This window comes from Hemicordylus capensis, chromosome 1 (assembly GCF_027244095.1).
Source record: "Hemicordylus capensis ecotype Gifberg chromosome 1, rHemCap1.1.pri, whole genome shotgun sequence".
Taxonomy (NCBI): domain Eukaryota; kingdom Metazoa; phylum Chordata; class Lepidosauria; order Squamata; family Cordylidae; genus Hemicordylus; species Hemicordylus capensis.
Genome location: NC_069657.1, coordinates 398,914,033 through 398,933,743, shown reverse-complemented (window position 1 = coordinate 398,933,743; position 19,711 = coordinate 398,914,033). Strand labels below are relative to the sequence as shown.

The 19,711-nt window shown below is 47.1% G+C and overlaps 1 protein-coding gene across 2 annotated transcripts in view; it reads right to left on the bottom strand.

The window, feature by feature from the left end:
• DNAH8 (dynein axonemal heavy chain 8) overlaps positions 1 to 19,711 on the bottom strand; it is a 390,116-nt gene that overhangs the window by 291,445 nt on the left and 78,960 nt on the right. For both annotated transcript variants that reach the window (XM_053305243.1, XM_053305251.1), the window contains 2 exons: positions 13,348 to 13,492; positions 1,351 to 1,460 (listed from right to left, as the gene is read on the bottom strand). In XM_053305243.1, the coding sequence (XP_053161218.1) occupies positions 1,351 to 1,460; positions 13,348 to 13,492 (255 nt within the window). The remainder of the gene's footprint in view (positions 1 to 1,350; positions 1,461 to 13,347; positions 13,493 to 19,711) is intronic.

The following is a 19,711-nucleotide window of genomic DNA, read 5'->3' as shown; positions in this document are numbered from 1 at the left end:
TTTGGTTTTTATTTAGTAGTAGTAGTAGTAGTAGTAGTAGTAGTAGTAGCTTGAGCTCTGCGGTAGGGATGGTTGGGAAGGTTTTATGAATGTCACTGGATCACTACCAGATCATCTATTACAGGTAAGCAACCGGTTTATCTGGATAGTGATCCAACGACACTCATAAAGAATGGATGACTTACGAGCTTCCTCATTGGTGGTGGGAGCCACAAGCTATTGTAGCACTCTTTTAAGTAGTACTTCCAAATGCAGTTGCCGCTGCAGAGCAAAGGTCCAAACCATAATGTTTTATAAAGGTCTGGTCTGAAAACCAATATGCAGCCATGCATATGTCTTTGTATCTTATCCCAGACAAATGTGCCGCTGAAGTTGCGTACACTCGCGTAGAGTGGGCTTTGACTGATTTTGGTGGAGTCACTTTCTTTTGCGTATAGGCCATTAAAATTGTTTCTACCAGACCATGTGAAATTTGCTGGAGTGATGGAGAGTAGCCTTTCTGGACACCTTTAAAACATATAAATAATTGCTCTGTTTTTTTTATTTCCTTGGTTCTTTTCAAGTAGAACAGGAGTGCCCTGTGTGCATCCAAAGCATTCTCCAGCAATACCACTTTCAGACGGGGAGCCCAGTTTTTAAAAGTCTGCTTAGAAAAAGAACTGCAGAATAAGCAGGCTACTGTGCTATGCCCTTCTCTCAAGCACAACAGACACAGTTCGTGTCCATCTGTTGAGGGGAGTTTGCTCTTGCAGTTTACGCACCTCTTAAAGGTGGTTTTCTCTCTAGGTGCCTTCTCACTCATGTGACGCATGAGGGGTTTTGCATGTAAGAGTAGTCGTTTCCATTCTGAGTTATGCCAGTAATTTCCACCAGATACTAATTTTCCACCAGATACTAATTTTTAATGTAGGGTGTAGAATACTTCATTTAATATTCCGTTGTCCAAATACCATATAATGAATAAATATGTATCGCAATCCATAGATTTTCCGTTCTGTGCCTAAGCCGTTTCTTTTCTATTTTTCTTGCTATAGTGTTTTTCTGAGGAGCTAAGTTATCTGAAGAAGTGGTCGCATTGGCAGTCAGAAAGAAACTGAAAGGAGAACGCCAAACGATCGATATTAACGGATGCAGAGCATGCACAGCCAGCGGTTGGGGGCATCTCAAAGAGCTAACAAGTTTTACCCGAAGCGGTCTGCACAGGCACAGAGCCCATTGTTTATGAGTGTCATTGGATCACTATCTAGTTCTTATGGATCTTAAACTTGTATTTAAGATCAGATTCTCTGCTCATGTTCAGTAACAACAGGTGCTGAAGTGTACATACAGTATTTGTGTTCAATAAAATACCTTTTTAAACTCATCTTCCTTCTCAGTATCTTCAGCATCCTCAAGCACCTGCAAAGATGCAGAAGGAGGTTTCTCCTCTCCTTCACTTCCAAATGCCACATGCCTCCCTTCTAGATAAAACATAAAGGATTTGTATTCATGCAATCAAAAATCCTGCGCAGTAGTTCAAACTGTACACATGATGGTGGGGAGGGTGGGGTTTGCTCAAGCATGACCCATTCCTGCCCCTGCCAGGCATGTATGCTTTCAACTTAATATATGTGTATATCTATAAAATTTAAAAGCCTTGTGCAAATGTTCTGAGGTAGGGAATTGGGATCACACTGGCCCACCCTGTGCCCGACCTGGTGCCTTCTAGCCCCTTTCTGCTATTTGTGCATTTAACTTAACAATTGTCTATGGGCTTGCATGCCCTGCCCAGTGTGCATAGGCTCAGATCATAAGGTCCTAACATATGCAGTGCCCAACTCACTTAAATCCTATTCACAAAACTAGGTAGATGGAAAAGTCTAGATTAGTCCTATGAGGGCTTGGATCAATGCATGTAAGCATTCAGTGCATAGGAATGTTAAGTCAAGTGCACAAACAGGGCCAGCATCATAGATGGGTCCGGTCAGACACGGATCCAAGCACCTACACCCATTTGAGGGACCATGTATGCTCCAAGAGTGAGAAAAGAAGGACTTGCTGCCAAAGTCACCAAAGGACTCAACATAACAGCTGCTGCAACCGTGGTGGCAGCTCCTTCCATCCTCAGAGTGTGGTGGTGGTGAGGAGGAGGAGGAGGAGGAGGAGGAGGAGGAGGAGGAGGAGAAAAAGAAGAAGGGGGATAGAGAGATGGGTTTGTGACCCGCGTGTTGACCGCACGGTGACTTGCCTGCCTGGTGCGAAGGTTGTGGACATTACACGTCTAGACAGGCTCCTAGGCAGTGCTGGGGAGGAGACAGCTGTCGTGGTGCACGTCGGCACCAACGATGTGGGGAAATGCAGTCGGGAGGTCCTGGAAGCCAAATTTAGGCTGATAGGTAGCATTTTGAAATCCAGGACCCCCAAGGTAGCATTCTCAGAAATGCTACCTGTTCCACATGCAAGTACAGTGAGACAGGCAGAGCTGAGGGGTTTCAATGCGTGGATGAGACGTTGGTGCCGGGAAGAGGGCTTTAGATTTGTTAGGCACTGGGACACATTTTGGGGCAAGCAAGGCCTGTACAAAAGGGACGGGCTGCACTTGAACCAAGATGGAACCAGACTGCTGGCGCTTAAAATCAAAAAGGTTTCAGAGCAGCTTTTAAAATGACACCTGGGGAACAGCCGATGGGAGCTGGGCAGTATCCCGTTTGGCAAAAGCCATCCTTTAAAGTGTGAGGCTGCAAAGAATTCAAATAAAACAGATGGGGACGGAGCAGAACTGCATAAAGAGCAGACGGGAGGCTGTGCCAGCAGGTCAAAGAGTCAAAGGAATAGCATACATCAGGGGAAAGATTCAGTGTATAGGTGCTTGTATGCCAGTGCCAGAAGCCTCCGAGCCAAGATGGGTGAGCTGGAGTGCTTGGTTGCTAATGCAGAAATAGACATAGTGGGCATAACAGAAACATGGTGGAACAGTGAGAACCGGTGGGACACTGTTATCCCTGGGTATAAACTCTATAGGAAAGACAGGGAGGGGCGCCTTGGAGGAGGGGTAGCACTGTATGTTAAAGAAGGGATAGAATCTTACAAGTTAGAAAACCTAGGTGGACTGGAGTCCTCCACAGAAACCCTGTGGGTGACTATACAAGGCCGGAAAGGAATCGTGCTACTGGGGACATGCTATCGCCCTCCGGATCAAAATGCTGACAGTGACTGGGAGTTGCAGGAGGAAATCAGGGAGGCATCAAGGAGAGGCAGGGCTGTAATTATGGGTGATTTCAACTACCCACACATAGACTGGGTAAATTCACATTCAAGTCAGGACAAAGAGGTCAAATTTCTAGATATGCTAAATGACTGTGCCTTAGAACAATTGGTCATGGAACCGACCAGAGAGAACGCGACCTTGGATCTAATTCTGAGTGACACCCAGGACCTGGTGCGTGATGTCACTGTCATCGACCCTTTAGGGAACAGTGACCACAGTGCCATCAATTTCAGCATACATGCGGGGAGAGAATCACCAAGGATGTCAAACACAGACATTTTAAATTTCAAAAGAGGAAACTTCTCCAAAATGAGGAGTATGGTGAAAAGAAAGCTGAGGGGGAAAATCAGGAGAGTCACTTCGCTCCAGAGTGCATGGCGTTTACTCAAAACCACAATACTAGAAGCCCAGTTAGATTGTATACCCAAAAGGAGGAAAGGTACCACAAAGTCCAGGAGGATGCCAGCATGGCTAACAGGTAACGTCAAGGAAGCCATAAAAGGGAAGAAGACTTCCTTCCGAAATTGGAAGGCCTGTCCAAATTAAAAGAACAGAAAGGAACACAAACTCTGGCAAAAGAAATGCAAGGTGACAATAAGGGAGGCAAAAAGAGAGTTTGAGGAACATTTGGCCAAAAGTATCAAGGGGAATAACAAAAACGTCTTTAAGTACATCAGAAGCAGACCTGCCAGGGAGGTGGTTGGGCCATTAGACAATGAGAGAATGAAAGGGATTATTAAGGAGGATATGGAGGTTGCAGAGAAACTGAATGAGTTCTTTGCATCTGTCTTCACGGCAGAGGATACTGAGCATATACCTGTTCCTGAACCAGGCTTTTTAGGGATGGAGGCTAGAGAGCTGAGTCTGATAGAAGTGACAAGGGATGATGTTCTAAACTGTCTGGAAAAACTGAAAGCTAACAAATCACCAGGGCCAGATGGCATCCATCCAAGAGTCCTCAAAGAACTCAAATGTGAAATTGCAGACCTCCTTGCTAAAATATTTAACTTATCCCTGAAATCGGGCTCTGTACCAGAGGACTGGAGAGTAGCAAATGTAACACCAATTTTCAAAAAGGGATCCAGGGGCGATCCGGGAAATTACAGGCCGGTTAGCCTAACGTCCGTTCCAGGCAAATTGATGGAAAGCATACTCAAGGATAAAATTGTAAAGCACCTAGAAGAACAGGCCCTGCTGGGAGTGAGCCAGCATGGCTTCCGCAAAGGTAAATCTTGCCTCACCAACCTTTTGGACTTCTTTGAGAGTGTCAACAAGTATGTGGATAAAGGTGATCCAGTTGACATAGTCTACCTGGACTTCCAAAAAGCTTTTGACAAAGTTCCTCATCAAAGACTCCTGAGGAAACTTAGCTGTCATGGAATAAAGGGACAAGTACATGTGTGGATTACTAACTGGTTGAAAGACAGAAAACAGAGGGTAGGTATAAATGGAGAGTTTTTTCACAATGGAGGGAAGTAAGAAGTGGGGTCCCCCAGGGATCTGTACTGGGACCGGTGCTTTTTAATTTATTCATAAATGATCTAGAAGCAGGGGTAAGCAGCAATGTGGCCAAATTTGCTGATGATACCAAACTCTTCCGGGTAGTGAAATCCAAAACTGATTGTGAGCAGCTCCAAAAGGATCTCTCCAAACTGGGGGAGTGGGCGACAAAATGGCAAATGTGGTTCAGTGTTAGCAAGTGTAAAGTGATGCACATTGGGATGAAAAACCCCAGCTTCAAGTATACGCTGATGGGATCTGAGCTGTCGGTGACGGACCAGGAAAGGGATCTTGGGGTTGTGGTTGACAGCTCGTTGAAATGTCTATTCAATGTGCGGCAGCTATGAAAAAGGCAAATTCCGTGCTAGGAATCATTAGGAAGGGGATTGAAAATAAAACAGCTAACATTATAATGCCCTTATACAAAACTATGGTGCGACCACACTTGGAGTACTGCGTACAATTCTGGTCACCACATCTTAAAAAGGACATTGTTGAACTGGAGAAGGTACAGAAGAGGGCAACCAAGATGATCAGGGGCCTAGAGCACCTTTCTTCCGAGGCAAGACTACAACACCTGGGACTTTTTAGTTTTGAAAAAAGACGACTGTGGGGAGACATGATAGAGGTCTATAAAATCATGCATGGTGTGGAGAAAGTGGAGAGAGAGAGATTCTTTTCCCTCTCACACAACACTAGAACCAGGGGTCACTCCATGAAATTGATTGCCAGGAGGTCTAGGACCAACAAACGGAAGTACTTTTTCACACAACGCGTGATCCACTTGTGGAACTCTCTGCCACAGGATGTGGTGACAGCCAACAACCTGGATGGCTTTAAGAGGGGTTTGGATGACTTCATGGAGAAGAGTTCTATCAATGGCTACTAGTCAGAGGGCTGTGGGCCACCTCCAGCCTCAAGGGTGTGCCTCTGAGTACCAGTTGCAGTGGAGCAATGGCAGGAGAGAGGGCACGCCCTCAACTCCTGCCTGTGGCTTCCAGCGGCATCTGGTGGGCCACTGTGCGAAACAGGATGCTGGACTAGATGGGCCTTGAGCCTGATCCAGCAGGGCTGTTCTTATGTTCTTATGTTCTAAGGGTTGCTATCACTGTTGTTGAATCTTTTAACTGCTCTGGTGGCTGTTCCTCTTCCCACCATCTGAAGGTGGGGAGATGAGGAACTGCTGCCACCTGCCTGTCCTTGCCTGACAAAACTTGGTGGGGCCCATCATATAATGGAGAATGGGGGTCCAGTACCCAGCAGAGGGTCTGGCTAGGGTTGCCAGTGCTTCAGGTTTGGCTTGGAGTTTCCAGGATCAGGTATCAATGAGCAGGTGACTATGGAAAGCAATCCTAGATATTTTAATAGCTTGATTAATATCCTAGATATTTTAATAGCTTGATAAATAAGCCCCTGGTGGCGCAGTGGTAAAACTACCACCCTGTAACCAGAAGGTTACAAGTTCAATCCTGACCAGGAGCTCAAGTTTGACTCAGCCTTCCATCCTTCCGAGGTCGGTAAAATGAGTACCCAGAATGTTGGGGGGCAATATGCTAAATCATTGTAAACCGCTTAGAGAGCTTCCAGCTATAGAGCGGTATATAAATGTAAGTGCTATTGCTATATTGTGAAAAATATTGCCAAAACAACTAAAACAGGTTGCTTACGTGTAACTTAAGATCTGGATGTGATCTGTTGTATTCATAAGAAATGGGTTCTGCGCCTGCGCAGGGACCTCTCGGGCTGATTAATTAGCTCCTCTCCGCGCCCCATCCGCCTGCACGTGCCTTGCCGTGACCGTTGAGATTGGCGGTTGGGGCGCCTCCTTTTCAGGTTTCTCGCAGACCACCCACTGGGACGATCTGCACGACGATTAGTCTCTCTGTTTCCACTGATTCTGCAGCAGGGATGGTTTGGGAGGGACTTATGAATACAACGGATCACATCCAGATCATAAGTTACAGGTAAGCAACCTGTTTATCTGGATTGTGATCCATTGTATCCATAAGAAATGGGTGATTAGCAAGCTTTCTCCCTTCTGGAGGCAGGTGCAGATGACCCTTAGCTACGCCAATACCCTCTTCAGAACAGTCCTCCCAAAATTTGCTTCCCATGCTTTCCACAAATCTAGAGCATAATGCCTGACTAATGGCAGCTGAGAAGACCACGTGGCCGTCAGGCAGATATCCGACATCCTGATGCCCGATAGATGTGCTGCTGATGCCGCATAAGCCCTTGTAGAATGGGCCCGCACTGTCCTAGGTAGTGTTACATTTTGACATTTATAGGCAAGAAAGATAAGTTCTACTAGCCAGTGCGCCAAGCGTCGGCGAGATATCGGACGGCCCTTACAACGTCCATTAAATGAGATGAAAAACTTCTTACTCTTTCTAAAGCAATGAGTCCGCTCCAAGTAATATAGAAGAGTCCTCCACACGTCCAGTGTGTGGAGTGCCCTTTCCAGGTCTGTTTCAGCATTTTGGAAGAAGGTAGGTAGGATTATCTCCTGATTCAGATGGAATTCCGACACCACCTTCGTCCGGAATCGTGGATCAAGATGCATAACAACCTTGTGTGGATAGAACTGTGTGTATGGCTTATCCATCCACAGAGCTGTCAATTCACTTACACGCTTCGCTGACGTGATCGCCACCAGGAAAGCCGTTTTTAACGTCAGTAGCTTAATTGGCACTATTGCCAATGGCTCAAACGGTGCCTCCGTTAAGGCTGACAACACTAATGACAAGCTCCACTGTTCCATAGGATGACGCACAGGCGGATACAAGTTATTGATGCCCTTTAAGAAACGTTTACACTCTGGGTGGGAAAAGACAGAAGATCCATCCCAGCCTTTATGCCTTGATGAAATTGCAGACAAATGCAGTTTAACGGAGACATTGGCCAGGCCCTTTAACTTCAGCGAAGTTAGGTACATCAAGACCACACGTGGCGTTGCACGCAAGGGCTTGATCCCCTTTCCTCTCATATATGTCTGATAGCGCTTCCACTTGCAAGCGTAACTATGCCTTGTAGTCTCCCGCCTGCTATTCAGTAAGAAATTTTTCAGAACCTGATTCTCCAGGCAGTCAGCTTCAGCGTCTGGACCTCGGGATGCAACACCTTTCCTTGCTCTCTTTGTAACAGGTCCGCTGCCTGGGGGAATCTGCAGAAAGCACCTTTTGAAAACTGCAGAAGCGGGGCAAACCATGGCTGGCATGGCCACCAGGGAGTCAGAAGAATGCAGTTCGTCCTGTCCCTCATCACCCGTGCGACTGTCCGTCCTAACAGCGGCAGTGGTGGGAAGAGGTATAACAGATCCACCTTCCAGGTGTGTTGAAACACGTCCCCTAGGGAGCCCCGGCCTATGCCCGCACGTGAGCAGTAACTGGCACACTTTTTGTTGGAATGAGTCGCAAACAAGTCTATCAATGGGACCCCCCAAGCCTTGAACACTTCTCTGAGATACACAGAATTTATTTCCCATTCGTGTCTCTGGCCAAAGTCGGTGATTCTGCTGAGGCTGTCGGCCAAGCAATTGTCCACCCCCTTTATGTGGATTGCCATTGGGTAAACTGAGTGTTGAATTCACCAATCCCAAATCTTTTGGACCAGCAGGCACAATGTTAAGGACACTGCCCCCACTTGGTGATTGACATAGGCAATCGCTGTTGAATCGTCCAGCTCCAGCTGCACAGTCGCTCCCGCCACCAGTGGCTCGAATGCCCTGAGGCCTAAGAACACCCCATCAGCTCTAAATAGTTGATGTGTTGTCAAGCTTGTGGTTGTGTCCAAGTCCCTTGGATGCAGTGACCTGAGCAATGCGCCCCCCATCCTGTCATGGATGCATCGGTTGTCACCTGGCACGTAGGAACTCGTGATGCAAATCCAACTCCTTGCACAAGATTGCGTTCCTCCATCCACCACCGCAAGCTCCTCAGAACTCTTGGCGGCAGTGTCAAGCGCATGCTTTGATTGTGCACATTGGGGCGGAAATTGTGGAGATACCACAGCTGCAGTGTGCGCATGTGTAACCGTGTGTACTCTACGGTCATGGTACATGAAGCCATTAACCCCAGCAACCTCTGAATCCGAACTGCCGGTTGCTGCGGGTTTTCCATAAATTGGTGGATGAGGTAGTGTATCTAGGCAATGCGTTCCATAGGCAAGAATACTCTCGCTTTCTCCAAATCTAGCACTGCTCCAATGAAACTCACCCGAGTCATTGGTTCGAGTTTCGACTTTTTCCAGTTGATGTTGATCCCGAGACTCTCTAACAGGTGCACCAACTGCTGTACCTGCTGAATTAGCAATGCCCTGCTGTGATTGACCACGAGCCAATCGTCCAAGCACGGATAGACCTTCAGTCCTTGTGTCTGTAGGTAGGCTACTACAACCGCCATCACCTTGGTGAACACTCTGGGTGCCGTCGATAGTCCGAATGGGAGCACCACATATTGATATATCCGACCTCCCACCGTAAACCTGAGGTATTTGCGGTGGCTCTCTTGAATGCCGATATAAAAATAGGCATCCTTCAAATCCAGCGTCACTGCCCACGTTTCGCGCACCTATAGGGGCAGGATAGATTGCAGAGTGACCATTCTGAACTTCTTGGCCAGAATGAAACCGTTGAGCCCTCTCAAGTCCATTATAGCCCGGATCCCCCCGTCTCTCTTTGGGATCTGAAAGTAACGGGAATAATACCCCGTCAATCTGTTCATCCACTGCACAGGTGTAATCGCCTGCTTCTCTAGCAATACCTTGATCTCCTCCTGAAGTATCTCCGTGGCTGGTGTGTATATCAGCCCCGAGAATGGAGGCTTGGTCTCGAATTCCAACGCATATCCCGTTTGCACTATACGCAAGACCCACCAATCTGATGTTATATTGTGCCATGCATGAGCATGGCTTGCCAGTCTGATGGAGTGTCTGGCAACTACAGGGCCGATGGATAGGGTCCTGGATTGGTCGACCAGTGGTGGTGGAAATAGACCAATAGTTTGGTTGTAAATTTTGTCATTTTATCATTTTGTCGCGTCACTTTCCCTTTTGCTTTCTGGTTATATCCCCTATTACGTTGATAGGTCCGGTACTGCCTCTTATAATCCTTCTTGTCTTGAAATCAATTGGGTATCTGCCGGTAATAATTACAATTCCTGGATGTCGAATTGGACCCACTTGTGGGTACCATAAACATACAGGCTGTAAATTTTGATCTTTTTAGAGTTTCCATAGAGGTGTCCTTGTCTTCATGGAACAACCCCTTCCCATCAAACGACAGAGATTCCACCCTGTCCTTCATGTCAGGTTGAAGAGTTGCAGAGCGGAGCCACGCATGCCTGCGTGAGCTCACCGCTGTTACCATCGTTCTGGACTCTGTCTCAGCTAGATGTTTGAATGCACTCAACTGCTGCCATGTCACCGCAGTAGTTTTCTCGTAAGTGCCATTAAACTTCCACTGAAACTCCTCTGGTGTCATAGAAGTGAAGTCTTGCAAGAGAGCATCCCATAGCAGGTGGTTATAACGTGCCATACATGCTGCATAATTGGCAATACGAATAGCCAGACTAGCTGTGCTATATATCTTTCTGCCCAATACATCAATCTTCCTTCCCTCCTTATCTGAAGGTGTTGTATGGCGGTGGCCACTCTTGGAGGTAGAAGCGCAGCTCACAACCAACGAGTTGGGTACCAGATGGCGCAGCAGGTAAGTATTTTCCTCTTCACTGACTCTGTACAAATTCTCTATACATTTAGAAGTTGGAGCCACGACACTCATCACCTCCCACGCCGACTTAGCTGCCTTGCTGATTGCTGGGATCATGATGAGAGTAACTGGGTGAGAAGATCTAGACTTCCTCATCATGTTATACACTGGGTCTACAACATCTGCATTGGGTGACTTTATCTCCATCCCCAGCGCCTCCGCTATGTCCCTTATTAAAGCATGATAAGCCTTTAACTCCTCTGTTGGCGTTGAGAGTCTAGGCGGAACATCCGAGGGGGGGGTCTGACCGGTGACTGACGTCATCCGACTCTGATCTAGCCCCTGAGCCATCATCAATGCTAGTGTCATGGGGGAGGAAGGCGGTGAAGGTGGTGGTGTAGACTTTCTTTTTCTTCCCCCCCCAGGCTTTTCCGGAACATGCTCGACTGGCGCACAGACCTGTGGCTGATCCACTGACGGCTGTGGTGGATTCATTGAAAGGTGAGTCTGAACCACTGGCTCTTGGTGAGGTGGGAAGTCCGGTCCAGGTTGCGCTCGAACAAGTGGTGGCTGAATTTGAACGACCAGCTCCGGGTGTGGTTGAGCCAATGGCTGGATCACTGGTTCAGGTAATGTAGGTATGGCTGTAACAGGATCCAGACGAACATTTGGGGCTTGAGGCAGGGGCCCCTGCAAAGCTCTCCAACATAGAAAATCTGCATAATCTGCTGGTAAAGTGTGTCGGAAGCCACAGCTGTGGGTAGGTTGGAATGAAGGTTGCCCCTGTAGTAATGTCGGGGCAGGCGCCCCCACACCCAACTCTTGCATGCGTACAGGTGAGTAAGAAGGGGTTCGAGGCAACCTCACTGGTTCTTCCACATCAGGATCTTCATCTAGCCCCGCAGTCAGGAACCCTTGAAAAGTCAATCCTGAAGGGGTGCTCGAAGCCGAGCCTAGCAGCTCATGAAGTCCCCCGTCATGTCCCATCAATCCTGGAGTTCTCGACGTTGAAGGGGACTGTGCTGGGGTTAGTGCAGGAGACAGCAGCTGGGGAATCCTTCTCATCGCAGGCACATTTAATGTCGACATCGATGCCAAGCTTCCACTAAGAATCTGTTCCGGCATTGTCAACATCGATAGTGGAACCACGAACACTGTCTGCGTCATCGACATCGATGTCGACAGGGCAGAGTGAGTCGTCTCCAATGTCGATGGGGCTTTCAACTCCTGCGCACTCGATATGGACGTCGAGGCAAATGCTTTCGAAGTCAAGACAAGCGTTGCCGATGTCGACGCCGTCGAAGTCGAGGCTGACATAGACTCGTCCAAGTCTTCATCGAAAGCCTGCGCAGACACCAGCGAAGGGGTTCAATGTTGAGACAACTTTCGCCGGTCTCGGCTTTCAGCCTCCCCCTTCGAATGGTGATCCTTATCCTTGTGTTTTCGTTTCTTTGAAACCTCTTTGGGCTTCTTAAAGACATCTTCGGCAGCGGTTTTAGACTGCTGCTGTGCAGATCCGCTGTTACTCGGCCCCGGGGAGCTTGATGCCAAATGTGCATTCGATGTCGATGGGGCTCCCGACACTGTACCGGAGCCTGGCGAAGCACATGGCCGAGGCGTCGGCGGGCGAAGGGCCTCCTCATACAACGCCGCCCAAAGGCGTAGCACTCTATTCTGTCTCATTTGCTTTGAAAATGAGCAGCAAACTTTACATGCCACAGTATTGTGCTCTTCTCCGAGGCACATCAAGCACGCGTCATGGTAATCCGTAGACGGTAGCTTGGCCCGGCATTTCACACATCTTTTGAAAGTTTTCTTAACTTCCATTGCCTCACCAACAAGGTAGCTCTGTAGAGTAAGCGAAGTCCGTATTCCGTTCCGAGTCAACATGAAGGCAAACAATCTTTCAACAAACCAGTCCATTTAGAATAATCAAACGTTGTCCAAATTCCGTTCCGAGGTCAAACCAATATAACAACAATCTTTACTAAGTACTTAGTCCGTTTAGCGATAGAGTTAACAATTCAATCCGAGTCAAGCCTAAATCAACAATTTCAATCGAGGAGCAACAGCTACGAGGTGTGATCGCTTAGGCGGTCAAGAGAAAACTGAAAAGGAGGCGCCCCAACCGCCAATCTCAACGGTCACGGCAAGGCACGTGCAAGCGGATGGGGAGCGGAGAGGAGCTAATTAATCAGCCCGAGAGGTCCCTGTGCAGGCGCAGAACCCATTTCTTATGGATACAATGGATCACAATCCAGATCTACTACTACCACCACTACTCCTCCTCCAGGAGTAGTTTCAGTCAGAATTGCCAACTCTAGCCTTGCCTCAGGGTCCAACACAACCTAGAGCCAGCCCTATACACAAACAGCAAGAAAGGAGTGGGTCATCATAGAATGCCAGGCCAGGCCAGCGTGATCCCTAACTCTCACTATGTCTATAGTTTGAATATCTGCACACAGGGGTTATGTGTATAACTCTGTGTTGGATTGTGGTCATTACGAATAGTTGCTTAGCCTCAGATGATAAGAACAAAATATTTTCTTTTCCTGAGTTATATTTAATTATTTCAAATTTCTGCAAATGGAAAGATGACCAGCTCAATGTGTTAACTAATCAAGGTAAATAAAATCAGTTGGGAAACATAGATACATATAAACAGATTTCAAATGCTTACAGTAGATTTGTTTGATATAAATGTTACTCGTATAGATGATAGTACATCACAATTAAAAGGGTATTTGCTGTATGTTATTTCAAAAATATTTCTAATTTCATACCATTATTCACAGGATTCTTAGACAAAACAATTCAAAGACAATGCAAATAATTCTGTAAGGATTAGATTCTTTTTTCTTGAAATGCAGCCCCTTTATGTCACACCCCTTACCTTGTGTTGGAGATTTCCTCGAACTTGGTTTTTTAGCATGCTTAACTTCATAAATTTGCTCAAATATAGATATCAGCTCCTGTACAGCATCTTCTATGTGTCTGCTTCTGTTGTTTAATATTTCGGCCCATTCCTTGGTAGATACCTGTTTGTGATATACAATATGAATATTTACCATACTGCACAGGTAATAGGGAAAGCAAATGGAAGCACTGGAGTAAGGTTGTAGATCCTATTGCTTGTTAACGTAATTACTACTGTTTGCTATTATTATATTACAATAGGATACTTGTTTTAGAATGTACTTATAATTTATAAATGTATAGCTATGGATACCAAAGTACTGTAACAGTGCCTTCCATAGGGTGGTTCAGATGTCACATGGAACCATGGTTAAACCTGGTTCCACAGATTCCCAAGCCTCAGTAGTGCATGTTCATCTCCCTCTGCTGGTACAAACCTCCCAGGAATTTTACTTCCAGTTTAGGTTAGAAACAAATCAAGATTGGTCAGGACAGTCAAACCCATCAATCTCAGTTTATTCTAATGAACTGGTTTGAAATATACCTAGATATGAAATTGCCATTAAAGCTAATTTCCAAAATAAAAAATACCCTTAGTGCCTAGGAAAAACTTGGTACATTCTTTTGGATTTAAGTTTCCAGGTGTCATATAGGTGCATGAAATGGATTTTGCATTCTGTTTCGAGCTCGAAACGAAATGCAAATGGATGAAATATTTCTTTGGAAACTGCAGTCCCACCAGCTGTTTCTTCAGAACAAAAAAACAGGTTGCTTACCTGTAGCTCTTGATCTGGAAGTGATCCGTTTTAGTCATAAGCAATGGGTTATGTGCCTGTGCATGGACCTCGCAGGCTGACTGAGTAGCTCCTCATGATGCCCCTCCCTGCCTGCACATGCTGTGCAAAGTTTGTTAATATTGGCAGTTGGGGTGTCCTCCTTTCAGTTTCTTGAAGACTGCCTGTTCAAACAATCTGTGAATCTCACCATGCCATTCCGAAAGTTCTTCCTACTGCAGTGGGGACGGCATGGGCAGGTCTTATGACTACAACGGATCACTTCCAGATCAAGAGTTACAGATAAGCAACCTGTTTATCTGCATCACGATCGATTGTAATCATAAGCAATGGGTGATTATCCAGCTTTCCTCTTGGAGGTGGATGCAGTAGACCCCAAGCTCATGGCAACACCCTCTTCAGAACATTTCTTCTGAAGAATGCTTCTCATGCCATCCGCAAGTCTATCACATAATACTTAATGAATGGCTGCTGAGAAGACCACGTGGCCGCCATGCAGATGTCTGCCATCTTGATGCCTGAAAGATGGGCTGCTGAAGCTGCATATGCTCTGGTTGAATGTGCACGCACTGTTTTTGGTGGTGGCACACCCTGTCGCTGATATGCCAAGAAGATCACCTCCACTAGCCAATGTGCTAGACGCTGGCAGAACTGCTCCCTGATCTCTTTGAAGCAGATCCGGCGCAAGCAGGAATCTGTGGAAGCGACTTCTTGACAGTTGCAGGAGTGGGGCAAACCACGGTTGGCGTGGCCACCATGGTGTCAGAAGAATGCAGGATGCCCTGTCCCTCAAAATCTGCACTAGTACCCAATCTATTATTGGTAATGGTGGGAAGAGATATAGGAAACCCGCACTCCAAATATGCTGGAATGCATCCCCCAGAGAACTGTGCCCTATGCCTGCACAAGAGCAGTAGTTGACACACTTTTTGTTGACATTCGTTGCAAAGAAGTCTACCGATGGGACACTCCAGATGTTGAAGACCTTCCTTAGGTAACAGTGTCCTATCTCCCATTCGTGTCTCTGGTCGTGATAAGAGACTCGACTGAGGCTGCCTGCCAGTTGACTGTCCACTCCTCTTATGTGTATCGCCATTGGATAGATGGCATGTGCCACACACCATGCCCCAATTTTTAGGGACAGAGAACACAGTGACATGGACAAACACAGCCCCCTTGTTTGTTGAGGTAGGCAATTGCCAATATTTTGTCCAGCTGCACGTGCACCAACTTCCCCCTGAGCATGGGATCGAAGACTCTTAGCAGCAGGAATACTGCCAGCAGCTCTATGTCTTTGTGTCTGTACCTCTGTCTATTTGCCCTGTATACAATGGTTCCCACAATGGGCTCCCCAACCCATTAGTGATGCGTCTGTTGTCACCCAGTGTGTCGGAGTCAATGGCGCAAACGGAACTCCTTGGGTCAGATTGCGTTCTGTCAACCACCAATGGAAGATTTTTATTTCACTTGGTGGAATTTCCATACGCAACCTCTGGCTGTCCACATTGGGGCAAAAGTTGTGCAGGTACCAGCATTGCAAGGTTCGCAAGGTTTGGTGGAGTCTTGTAAGAGGGTATCCCACAGGATGTGATTATAGCGGGCCATGTAGGCCACATATTTCGCAATTCTAATTGCTAAACTGTATGTGGAATAGATCTTTCACCCCATCACATCCAGCTTTCTACCCTCTTTCTCTCCAGGCGTTGTGTGCCGATGGCCACCATGAGATGACGAAGCACAATCAGTGACCAATGAATTGGGCACTGGATGGTGCAACAGGTAAGTATTCTCCTCTTCACGGATCCTATATAAGCTCTCCAACCTTTTAGGAGTGGGGGTTGAGACCTGCAGGGCCTCCCAAGCTGTTTTGGCTGCTTTGCCAATAGCTGGTATCATAGGCAAAGCCACCGGATGTGACGTTTTGGATTTCACCATCATAATGTACACTGGGTCAGCATCTTCAGTATCAGGTGAACTGAGATCCATCCCTAGTGCCTCTGCAATTTCTCTAATAAGGGCAGGATATGCCTTTAACTCTTTGGTCGGTGACCTAGAGAGTTGAAGAGGCATGTCCAAAGGCAGATCAGACCTATGACTTCCCACATCTGAATCTGAGATTTCAGATGCCTCATCCTCTGTAGAGTAGGCATCTGGAAGGCTCCTCAGGAGGTAGTGGGCTAGATTTCCTTTGTCTCTTTTTTTTTCAGGTGGCAGTGAGATGGCAGGTAAGGTAGTGAGGTAAGGTAGTGATGGCAGGTAAGGTAGTGATGGCAGGTAAGGTAGTGAGATGGCAGGTTTTTCAGGTGGCAGTGAGATGGCAGGTAACGATCCCAACTGGGGCGGTGTTGCCTGAGGCACTATGTCTCATTGCGCCAGTTGTGGCATCATCGCCAGCTGTTGCACCGGTTGTGACACTTGAAATTGCAGGGTTTGGTGCTGGATCTGATGCCAATTCCTCTTGCAGGGCAGAAGGTGCTTGCTGCGCTTTCCAATGCAGAGGTGAGTGGCAGAAACCACAGGAATGAGCTGGAGTAAATTGTTTGGGCTGAAGCTCAAAACGCTGTGCTGCAGAAGTAAGAGCTGATGTTGGTTGTACTCTAAGCGGAGATATGAATGGTGTCTTTGGTGGACGTATGGGTTCTGCATCCTGTTCGATGTCAAGTCTCATGCTCAAGAACCCATGAAAGGTAGATCCCGAAGGAGTACTAGAGGCTGAATCCAGTAGATCCTGCAAGGTATATGTGGCTCCCTGACATTGGCAATAATCATCAGATTGCTCTCCAATCTGTGTTTGTAATCTTGGGGTTCTTGGGGTCGAGGGAGGGAGACTGTGCTGGGTTCCTTGCAGGGGGAAACAGATGGTATGTCTGCAACGACGTCAACGCCTGCAATGCCAACGCTTGCAATGGTTGTTTTGACATTACTGTGGCTGCAGAGCAAGCAGCTGTCGACATTGGTGCCACCCCTGCTGTCGATGTCGAAGTCGAAGCTGCTGTTGGCATGTTGGCATGGCTCCGGTCAACAATGAAGACGCAGCGCTCAATGTCTAAGCGCTCAATGTCCAAGCCGCTGCCGTGGATGCCGGAAAAGATACCAGCGCTGTGGCAGACCCATCCAAGTTGCCTTCAAATGCCTGTGCCGCTGAAGGAGAAGGGGTGCAGTGCTTCTTTTTCAGTGGTGCAACATTTTCACCAGAATCACTCCCAGATTCACGATGGTGCCTGCGCTCGCTGTGCTTATGCCCCTTATTAGACACCTCCTTAGGTTTTTTTAAAAGTTCATCTCCAAATTTTGATCAGTTGGCGCTCGTGGTTTTAGACTGCTGTAGTGCAGCTCCGCAAGCGGTTGACTTAGTACTCAATGTCGATTGGGCAACCAATGTCGACCAGGCACTCGATATCAATGGAGAGCTTGGACGTGGCATCGGAAGGCAGAGCGCCTCATCATATAACGCCTCTCTAAGGTGCAGAGCTCTATTTTGCCTGGTTTGTTTGGGGAAAGAGCAGCAAATCTTGCATGCAACCATATTGTGCTCCTCAACAAGGCACATCAAGCAAGTGGCATGAAGATCGGTCGACGGGAGTTTAGCCCAGCATCTTGCACAGCACTTGAAAGTTTTCTTCACCTCCATTATTGAGGTAAACGTCTGTTTGTATTCTATCGCCAAACCATAAGACAAATGGTTTCCTTTTATCCATTCCAAGGTCAAAAAGCCAATTAGTCCATACTAGTACCAGTAAATAAGCCAAATCATTATCCAAAGAAAGTCTGTTATCTAATCCAGGTCAGTTAAAAGAATAGTTGTTTTACCAAGGAGCTATCACTACGAGGTTTGAATGCTAAGGTGGTCAAAGAGAAACTGAAAGGACGATGCCCAAACCACCAATTAATGAACTTTGCACAGCACATGCAGGTGGGAAGGGGCATCATGAGGAGCTACTCAGTCAGCCCGCAAGGTCCCTGCGCGGGCGCAGTACCCATTGCTTATTATTACAATGGATCACGATCCAGATCTTAAAATGTTTTGAGTGTTTTGGACATAGGGGGAAATGGGGAACACAAAACACCCCATTGTTCCTCATGGGTAGCTCCTATGGACACCCAAGTGGACTGTGTGGTAGAGCATTTTGGGTGCTACCTACCACCCCACAAAAGAAATGGGCAAGCAGGCAATTTTTAACCCATTTCCCCTCAAATCCCCCATAGGATCCTTGAAATGCAATGCATTTTGCAACCCTGCCTTGAAAAAACACTGCAGAAGCACAAAGTAAAGGGGAACCTCCCAACACAGAACATACATTTCAAACACAAAATGTGTTTTGGTTAAAAATGGCCAAAAAAGAATCACTGACCCAAAATCCACTGCCAGTCACAGTGCCTGTATTGCGGTAACATTAGCACAAGTTGCTTTTTCACACACAGTTATGACTCCTTACATTCCTTCCTAGCATTGTAACAGCTGCCACAGCAGCACACTTTCTTAGCAGCAAGCATAGCCATAAGATCAACTAGAGCAGCCACATTTTGACTGAGTACACTTTGCAATGCAGATTGCAGAGCAAACCAGAGAAGTGAGTGAAGCACAAGTTAGTCTCAAGGCCAGACATGGAGCTCATAACAGCAATAGCCAACAAATATTACACACAGACACACACAGCTGCCACTGTCCATTTCTCACCACAATACTATCTCACAACCAGACCACAGCTGAAGGCAGGCAAATCGTAGATCCAGCAAAACCAGATAGTTATAGCAGCAATAGCAAAGCATATTATACTCAGTGCTGAGAAAACCACACTATCAAACCTACCTACCTCCTCTCCTGACATATCCTTTTCTTCAAGGGAGGCACAGTATAAGGACTCTCTCTGCCTTTCAGTCTCTTTGAATACATTTTGAAATCCTTCCTTTTGTGTTCCCCCCTCTCCCCAGCCAGTGGGGACACAGTTGCCAATGTTAACACTTGATTTGTAGAACAAACTACCCCAGATGCAAGGAGATCACAACCCAGTCAGAAGCCAGTGCAAGAAAACCAAGGGAAAAACAGACCTCCAAAATGGCGCTCAGAATGCTGGACGTTTCGATCGAAATCGGGTTGTTCTGTACTGAGCTTGAAGAAGGCCCTTTATTTTGATTTAGCTCAAAACATTCAGAACAGACCATTTCTAGTCAAAATGTGTCGTTCTCAAAATGTTCTGCACATCCCTAGTGTCAGAGCTGTACACCCTCTCAGTATCCAAGCCAGTGGATTGTAGGGATGAGCCCGGACCAGTCCGGAGGCCATTTTGAAGGCCTCCGAACCAGTCCGGACTTGAGGGCAGTCCAGCGGCCCGGCACTGCTGTGGGGGGCTCTTTAAGGGTGGGGGAGGGTGTACTTACCCCCCCCGGCCACATTTCCCCCAGTCACCTCCCTCCCTGCCACCCCTTCCCCCAGTCATCAGCAAAATGCTTCACAAAGCGTTTTGCACGTGTGCACGTTGCACGCGCACGTCACGTCTCTGTGTCATGTGCACGCACATCGCAGAGACGTGACGTGCGCACACGCAA